We start from the raw sequence: 9,282 nt of genomic DNA, 5'->3' as shown, positions 1-9,282 counted from the left end.
ATGCCAGGCAAAAGACCAGCTGCCTAAAAGAACCTTGGCAAGATGTTTTTCCTCCTAACACAAGAAGGGCCCCATTGATTTATAGCAGAAAAACAATTCTCAAAGTCATAAAAAGGGGAAATTACATATGCTGCCCCAAGGCTGAGAAAACACCATTAGGAATGGGGAAAGATAATACTAATGTGCCTCCCAGTAAAATGAGCCAGATCTTCTTTCTAAGGTTGAAAGGCCAGGAGCAAATGGAAGGAAAAACATTTAGCTAGAAAGAAAGAGAGCATTTTTGGGGAAGTCTCTTCTAAAGCTGTTTCTTAAACTGAGAGAGTTAAAAAAGGTTAAAATGTGTTAAATGTTGGAAAGGCAACTGGCTTGGCAGAAGAAGCAGCTTCTTCCTATTTTATTTTGAGGCTGGAGAGGAGGGGGAAAGGGGGAGGTGCAAACTGAAGAGGCTTCTTTTAAAAGCTGTGTTTTATTGAGTTCCTTCCTTTTTACTTTGAAAAGCTTTATTCTTTTAAGAGGCTACCTATGATAAATGTATGAAATATATTAGCTTAAATATATTGGCTTAAATGTAATTATGCAAAGGATTTAAGGAATGCTAGATTCTTATTTCATATGGTTGTAAGAGTTGTATTTATCCTGAAATTAAGTCAGCCACCAGCCCCCCCCCTGCCAGACAGAAGACGCCATCCAAGCAGTCTTGATATATAGTTGTCAGGCATTTTGTTTAGAAACATTAAATGAAGGAAATCTTTCAATGTTGATGTGAAACTCAAGATCCTTGACATCTGTTGAACATAAAATGTAAGATTAAACCATTTGTTTTAGAAGGCAATAGGGCAAGAAGGGCAAGAGGTGAGCTGGTAATTAAGATTCCATGTAAGATATATTATTACTTATTTGTCATTTATATATAGCTCTTTGTCTCCCTTATAAGGGCAAGGAAATGGGTGTATCTTTTGTGGGTGTATCTTTTGTGATTGGTTCTAGCAAACAGCCAATAGGAATTTCAACCAGGCTGATTGGACAGAGGCAGCCACAGGAGGAGCAAAGGGGGCTGGATTAAGGGAATATAAGTGCTGGCCAGAATGGCAGGAGGCCAGGCCAGAGCTTGGTAACCATGTACCACTGTGCCTCTTTATTTGTCTGACAAATAAATTACTATTTTAATTTCTCTATTGCTGCGTTGAATATTTCATTCCAGCTAAGCGTTAACCACAAGCAGGGTGCTACACCGGCTCTGGCCCGCAAAGGCCTCGCTGCCTGAGGGTGGAGGGACAAGATGGCGCCGCTCTTGTTCCGTGCAAAGGGCAGGCGAATATGGCTGGCCCTTCGACCTCCCTTCAGGGCTGACCCCGGGCTAAGTCAGGGGGCGCAGGGCAGGTACATTTGGGCACGCCCAACCCTGCTATCTAAGGGTGTAAAGAGCAGCCTTGCTGGATCAGGTCCATCCAACCCAGCACCCTATTCTCACAGGGGCCACCAAGATGTCTGTGGGAAGCCAGGATTCCAGCACAAGAGCTCCTTCCCTCTGCTGTGATTTTGGAAACATTTATGGCCTCCAGCACCATCATTCAAAAGCTTTTGAATGATGGTGCTGGAGGAGACTCTTGAGAGTCCCATGGACTGCAAGAAGATGAAACCTCTCCATTCTTAAGGAAATCAGCCCTGAGTGCTCACTGGAAGGACAGATCGTGAAGCTGAGGCTCCAATACTTGGGCCACCTCATGAGAAGAGAAGACTCCCTGGAAAAGACCCTGATGTTGGGAAAGATGGAGGGCACAAGGAGAAGGGGACGACAGAGGACGAGATGGTTGGACAGTGTTCTCGAAGCTACCAACATGAGTTTGACCAAACTGCGGGAGGCAGTGGAAGACAGGAGTGCCTGGCGTGCTCTGGTCCATGGGGTCACGAAGAGTCGGACACGACTAAACAACTCAACAACAACAACAACATGGCCTCCAGCTGTTGGAGGCACAGCATAGCTAGCCATCACAGCTAGTGGTAGCCCTTAGCAGCCCTCTCCTCCATGAATCTGCGTAATCCTCCTTTAAAGCCATCCCAAGTTGGTGGCCGTCTCTTGTCATCTGTGGGGAGCGAGTTTTAATTCTGCTCTGCCTGAAAGACACTTTTCCCCGCAGCAAGAGTATGTGATACTGGCTGGCTATGCTTGGTTTAACCATGAAGGAATTTTGTCAGTTCATGGTCTCTGGCAAATCTGCATTGGAAGTTCCCCTACACGGGGGTACAACACACACCAAAAAATCCCAAGCTTTCCTCCTTGCTCACTACACTTGATCTGGAAGTGGGTACATTAAGCACAGACACACACTGAGCTTTTGTTGCTTTGCAAGGCTATTCTCATTGCTTCTGTTTTCTGCCCCACATCCAGAGTGCTTTGTACAAATTCTAGGATGGCAGCAAAAGGAGCTAATCTATCTTTCCTTTTACCAAATCCGGCCGTTGGGTCCATTTAGCTCAGTATGGTCTACACCGGCAGCAGCTTTCTCCCATGCTAAAATCTGGAACCTGTAGGTCAAGTAGATGCTCTACCACTAAGCTATGACCCCCCACACCATTCTAGCTACTGCACTAAAGGGTTTTCCTAGCCTATTTGATGAGGGCTTGTATCCTATAGCACTGTTGAGGCAGGCTGTAATAAAGATTACAACCCACCACTATTAAAAACTTCCCCAAATGTTTTCTTAGTGCTGCTCAGATGTGCTTACAGGTAGGGGCGGTCTGAACACACCCCCCGGAAAGAAACCTAAAAAGTGCAGAGCAGGAAAACCTTGAGATGCCATCAACAATCAAACATTGTGCACCAAGGGGACTTTGGGTCAGCACTGGGGATCGTAGGATAACCAGGTGTCTGCTGCAAGGGTGCACAGCTTGGCTATATTATGTCTTGGTGTGAATTTAGCAGAAAGTCCACAGTAGAAAATGTTCTATTTATGCTGCTGCTGTGGGAAGAAATGAGCTCATTTAGCAAACATGCCTTGGATCAGGAACAGGAAATGTACTACACCTCTCACCACTACAAATGTTGCACTACAACTTCCATCCCCTCTGACCACTGGTCATGCTGGTTAGAGTGGGGAGTCTTGAGAGCATCTGGGAGGTTCCCCATCCCATGTGGGATTAAGAGCGTGGAGATGACAGCTTGCACTCTACCTCAGAAATGCACATATGCATATATTCTACTCTTAACATAAAACCGGGAAGTTTGTCTGTGTGTCCAGAATGGCCTCTCTTACCCCTTTTGTTTTTGTTTTTGTTTTACTTTTTATTAAGGGTTTTATTAATACAGTAAAGAAGAAAAACAGAATAAACAAAAAAAAAACCAAAAAAAAACCAGATATAGTACTTAACATCATGTAGTAACCATCTTTTCTTCATTTTTTGGACTTCCTCACATCTCTCGCTCCTACGTTCCAAATTTATACAAATTTAGCCAGCAACTTATCACCATATTTCCATTCTTATTCTATAAATTTCCAATATTTTGTCCCTAACTTTAAATATTTTTATCTAAATCTTAAATACCTAATTTTGACATGATATTTATTCAGAATTTATCTCTCTCTTAAAATTCACTCATTCTCATATTCTTTTCAACTAACTTTGTGGTGCCCTGTTGTTTTCTACTCTGTTAACATAAAACCGGGAAGTTTGTCTGTGTGTCCAGAATGGCCTCTCTTACCCCTTTTGCTATAGGGCTAATATTAACGATCCTTCAGGAGTCTGAAGATACGTTTAGGAAGAGACTTTATGTAAAGTTATCTTTATTACAGGCAATATTGGTCCATACAATACACAATACTGACATACAAGTGGAATCTTTCAAAATCATCATTTAAACAGCAAAGACCAAGAAACAGAATTTTTAACTACTTGATTTTCAAAAAAAAGTAATACGTGTCTCTCTTCCAAGATCCTTTTCAGCAAGTTATATTGAAACATACAAATAGAGAAAAATACCCCATTCAACATATATTGTAGTTAAATGGTTATTTTGCTTTAAATCTTTTAATAAGAAAATCCTTTTATTATAGCAACCTACATAGAGATAAATAGCAAACTTGTTTTAAACAAATCCTCTCCATTAAAACATCTGAAGAATTTTATCCATCATTTTCTTCTGAGCCCAAAACATCTGTTTTTAGAAGCTTACCTTAAAAAGTTTTCAGCTGAAGGACCAACGCTAGGGGCTTGCTAGGCATTACAATACCACCCTTCCCGTTATTTTCCAACTTTCTTCTGTCCAACAGAAGGCGAATAAGCACGTAAGACTTCAGGTTGTGTTTTTATTATAACTTCACCATTCTGTTTCATGAGAGCACAGACAGACCTGCCGACTCCCCCCCTACACATCTACTACATTTTGTTCTTCAGGAGGAACAATACAGGCCAATAAAAGCAGAAAAAATCTGCAGCTTCTGTCACATGCTTTTGATTATTGTCAAATTCTGATTTTATGCTTCCTTCTGGCAACACAAATGCATTGTTATAGTGTTAGTTTAAATCTTTAAACAAAAAACTATATTTTCCAAAGTCATTATCATTTGGAGCAATCAAGTGATCTTTTCTGGCTTTGCTCAGCTTCATTCTTAGAACGTGTCTCCGTTCTTCCCATTCACGGAGCTCAGCAGGTCCATGTGCAAATTTACAGTTGTTTCCCTCCACACAAGTACCAGCCATATATCTGTTTAAAAGAAAGAAGTGCAAAAGGCAATGAGCAAAACGTACTACACCCACAATGCTGGCTCAAGACATTTTGCAGCATAAAGCAGAGCACTGGATGTCCCTCCTCACCAGCAGGCGAGACCCAACCCCTCAAGAGTCTTGGTGTTACCATCAATTCCTGTCTTCACCCAGCCCCCTAATCCTGTCACATGAAGCACCCTGCTTCACGGCACAGCCACCCCCGTGCAAACATGCAATTTAAAAGACTGGGTGGGGTTGCATACTTGACCTGGATGGCAGTGATGGGGAGCCTACAGCCTTCCAGAAGATGTGGGGACTTCAGATCCCACCAGCCCAAGCTATAATTCAGCCAATATTTACCTGCAGAGCCACAGGTTCCCCAACCCCTGGTGAATGGGCCTTAGATTCTGAGAATCTCAGCTTCCAACAGCATATAAAGCCCCTGTTCTCCCAGGGCTAGCTGCAGGTGTCAGCCCCCCACCCCAAACTAATCCAGATAACCTATGTGACCACAGGTACTTTTTGGTCTCTGCCAATAACTAAAGGGGGGGTTGGGGGGGAGGAAAACTGCCTTGTATTTTGTCCATTAAAGGGGGGGGAAGGAATCCAAGACTAATAGTATTCCTGCTACCAAAAAGATTGTTGGGAGAAACTGGACATGCAGAGAAAGGGATTAATTTCTTTCATGAGCAGAAATCACCGAAAGTATGAGATAAATAAACAGATGCAAGGTCAGCGTAGCCACTTGCTATGGCAGCAGCCCAGCGCTGACTACAGAAGTGATGAAAGCACATCAGCAAATTAGTGCCGGGGTCTTGTGCTCTGTGTCTGTGTCAGGGTCGGTCTTGAGAAGTGAGTCGGAGTTGCTTGAGCAATCAGATTCCCCCCAAAATGTAACCCAGTGTACAAACTGGTAGGAGTGCTGATGAACAGAGAAGAGAGAGCCCTGCTAGGTACAGATTTTTGAATGCTTCAGTGTTAAGGCAGGAAGTGCTCGTGTCACAGAGAAGGTGTTACCCATCTCACATGAAATACCCAACAGTGATAGCTGAGCAACTTCATTCCATATCCAAAGAGCAGCAATAAAAGCCTTTTTGCAGGTACAAAACATCACAATGAGAAATGGCCTCTTCCCTCCTCTTCGGTTGTAGGGAAGGTGCTTATAACCATGTAACAAAATGGATCAACAACCAGACATCTATTGTGTACAAAACTGGAAACTTTGACTCTACTGCAGAGGTGAGGAGGCTCCTAAGATACCAACTTCCATCATCACCAACTATTGGCCAAGCTGGTTAGATCAAACGGGAGTTGACGCCCAGCAACATCTGGAGGGCTGCAGCTTCTCTGCCCCAATTAGTAGTAGTAGTAATAATAATAATAATAATAATTTATTATTTATACCCTGTCCATCTGGCTGGGTTGCCCCAGCCACTCTGGGCGGCTCCCAACAGAATATTAAAAACATGATAAAACATCAAACATTAAAAACTTCCCTAAATAGGGTTGCCTTCAGATGTCTTCTAAAATCAGATAGTTGTTTATTTCCTCAACATCTGGTGGGAGGGCATTCCACAGGGCGGGTGCCACTACCGAGAAGCCCCTCTGCCTGGTTCCCTGCAACCTCACAGGGAGGGAACCGCCAGAAGGCCCTCGGAACTGGACCTCAGTTGAACGATGGGGTGGAACCCCAACTCAACAACTGGCTTTGTGTCGAGATGAATACCAAAGAGTCAACATGCACCTACCTATCACAAATGCTGAAATAGCCAGTTGGAAAGCGATGCTGCCAGCAGTTTTGGTCATCTTCTGTGTGGAATACTTTCTCTTTATGCTTTTCTGAGGAGATGTGGCCTTGCCATTGTTTCTCACTGTTACAGTTCTTCCCACACATCCAGCAATGGAAGTCCACCTGGTTCAAAAACGCAAGGGTGAGCCACCGCAGGAGGACAAGGCACGGTATGCAAATCTGGTTAACCTGAGCAACTGATGGCATTTCTCTGGGCATGACCCGTGGAGCTTTGAAAGTGAGATTGTAGCAGGAAAGGAACAATTACTGTCCCCCTGACAGACCAGTAGGCCTGTTCTTTGCCAGCTCCAGTCAAGGTGGGGCTGGTGGCGGGACGGGGAAACGGAGCACACTGTCTGAACAAGCTTAGCAGTACACATGTAACAATGGTGTCCACTGCTTTAAGCTTGCAGTGACACCTGAGGATATGTTTGTGTGACATCCCTCAACCTGAAATTAAATATATGATGGGCCTACTGTCGCCTAAGGTTCCTCGTCTCTTACCGTAACTTCAGCATAATCTGTTGGCATGTGAATTTGCTTCCCATTTTCCTTGTTCGCTTGAGCAGCTGGGTCCTCCCCTTTTTCTGGCTTTTGGCTCTTCAGCCACATTTCATACAACTGTTCCATGTCTTGAACTAAGTGAGAACAGAGCTAAATTAAGTTTGCAGCAATTAAGTTAAGAGTAAGTAAACTGAAGGGACGCAGGTGGCGCTGTGGGTTAAACCACAGAGCCTAGGACTTGCCGATCAGAAGGTCGGTGGTTCGAATCCCCGCGACGGGGTGAGCTCCCCTGCTCCTACCAACCTAGCAGTTCGAAAGCACATCAAAGTGCAAATAGATACCGTATTTTTTGCTCTATAAGACTCACTTTTCCCTCCTAAAAGGTAAGGGGAAATGTGTGTGTGTGTCTTATGGAGCGAATACAGGCTGCGCAGCTATCACAGAACAGCAAGAGGGATTGCTGCTTTCACTGCGCAGCGATTCCTCTTGCTGTTCTGGCTTCTGAGATTCAGAACATTTTTTTTCTTGTTTTCCTCCTCCAAAAACTAGGTGCATCTTGTGGTCTGGTGCGTCTTATAGAGGAAAAAAAATACAGAAAACAGGTACCGCTCTGGCGGGAAGGTAAACGGCGTTTCCGTGCGCTGCTCTGGTTTGCCAGAAGCGGCTTAGTCATGTTGGCCACATGACCCGGAAGCTGTACGCCGGCTCCCTCGGCCATTAAAGCGAGATGAGCGCCGCAACCCCAGAGTCGGCCACGACTGGACCTAATGGTCAGGGGTCCCTTTACCTTTACCTAAGTAAACTGAACAGGCCAATGCTATGAATATGTCATGGACTCGCTGAAAAGGAACAAAGTCCAGATCTTTTATTATGGCGGCATACTTCTCAGGGGAGCAGACGTAGCTCAGTGTTACAGCATCTGCCCTGAAGGCAGAAGATCCCAGGTCCAATCCCTGTGGTCTCCTGATAGGACTGGGAGAGACTCCAGCCTGAAATCTCATAGAGCTGCTGCCAGTCAGAGCTGGATGGACCAATGTTCTGACTCAAGACAGCTTCCTGTGTTTCATGGCTCTTCTTCTGGGCAAACTTTGGTTTGGAAAACAAGTCACAGGGACTCAGACATTATCTAGGTCACCTACTGGAGGAGGTAGGAAGAAACAGGGAATGCCTGGCATTGCCATCTTGGAATGGAAGTAACTAAGGAACTTCCAGCTGCACTGTCTCTCTTTCAGCCCACTATGCTCCCACCAAACATACCTCACACTGGCAGGCACAGAGGAGCCCATTCATACAGAGGCATTTTAATTTTACTTCCAAGTGAACTGACCCAATGCAAAAAAACAACAACAGAAAAACCACTTTCCGAAAATGTCTTACAAGACACAATCTTCTGGGATCCGAGCAAGAATGTCGTATGTGCAGGGTTTGACATGCTCTGCTCTTTGCATAGTTAAAACACGTGCACACAAGATGTGACTTATCTTCACATGGAAAAAGCCAGGGGTTATGCAAGAAACTGCAACCAACGCTCTTGAGAATCAGTTTTCACCAACTTTGGTTTTTTAAAATGAAAGATTTTAGCTCTCATGGGTGTAAAATGGGCGCTGAGTGTACCCAACGGCATACCCAGAGATGGTTTGCACGGTTATCTAAGAGATTTGTGGAAGGGTTCACACAGTGATTGCAGAGCATCACTACTATGTAAAAGTCTAATGCAGTCCCAGTCAGATAAAATGGCAGGTGACATCTATTCCCTGTCATTTTTTCCTCTACTAGCTTGCCTCAACCCCTAAATCTGCATGCTTCAGTTTTGCATTGCTTGCTGAAACATTCTAGGATTTGATAAAGTCGAAATACCAACAACATTAATGCAGCATGCCAATTAACTTGCACAGGTGTATAAGGCGAATAACCTAAAGCAGAGTTTGGAAACTGGGTTTATGTGGCATTGAAACGGGACTTATCCAGCCTAACTCACAGACTGTCCTAATCCTATGGATCTGGGCACAGACATAATAAAATCAAGGCAGATAACAAGGAAAACCCATACCTGAGAGCAGGCAAAGGGGATCAAAATGCTAACAGGTGTACAGTGTGCTTTCCTGCATTGTTTAAGTTTACTTACTGCCGTTCTCCTTCATATAAGTCCACATTTCTCGCTCTTCATGACTGTGAGCAAAGGAGCAGTTTCCGACATACTGACATTTCTTGCCCGATGCAATATGATTGCACAGCTAGATAAGGAAGAAATAAGCTGCTCTCAGAGAAGCTGCATTCTGCATGAG

The 9,282-nt window shown here is 44.2% G+C and overlaps 1 protein-coding gene across 2 annotated transcripts in view; it reads right to left on the bottom strand.

Moving 5' to 3' along the window:
* Positions 1 to 3,765: 3,765 nt before the first annotated feature.
* ZC3H7A (zinc finger CCCH-type containing 7A) overlaps positions 3,766 to 9,282 on the bottom strand; it is a 30,852-nt gene continuing 25,335 nt past the window's right edge. For both annotated transcript variants that reach the window (XM_081839622.1, XM_081839623.1), the window contains 4 exons: positions 9,123 to 9,231; positions 6,998 to 7,131; positions 6,453 to 6,616; positions 3,766 to 4,702 (listed from right to left, as the gene is read on the bottom strand). In XM_081839622.1, the coding sequence (XP_081695748.1) occupies positions 4,513 to 4,702; positions 6,453 to 6,616; positions 6,998 to 7,131; positions 9,123 to 9,231 (597 nt within the window). In that variant the 3' untranslated portion in view covers positions 3,766 to 4,512. The remainder of the gene's footprint in view (positions 4,703 to 6,452; positions 6,617 to 6,997; positions 7,132 to 9,122; positions 9,232 to 9,282) is intronic.

Source organism: Podarcis erhardii (genome assembly GCF_964252035.2).
Source record: "Podarcis erhardii genome assembly, chromosome: 14".
Lineage (NCBI taxonomy): Eukaryota > Metazoa > Chordata > Lepidosauria > Squamata > Lacertidae > Podarcis > Podarcis erhardii.
This window is presented reverse-complemented; position numbering and strand designations above follow the sequence as displayed.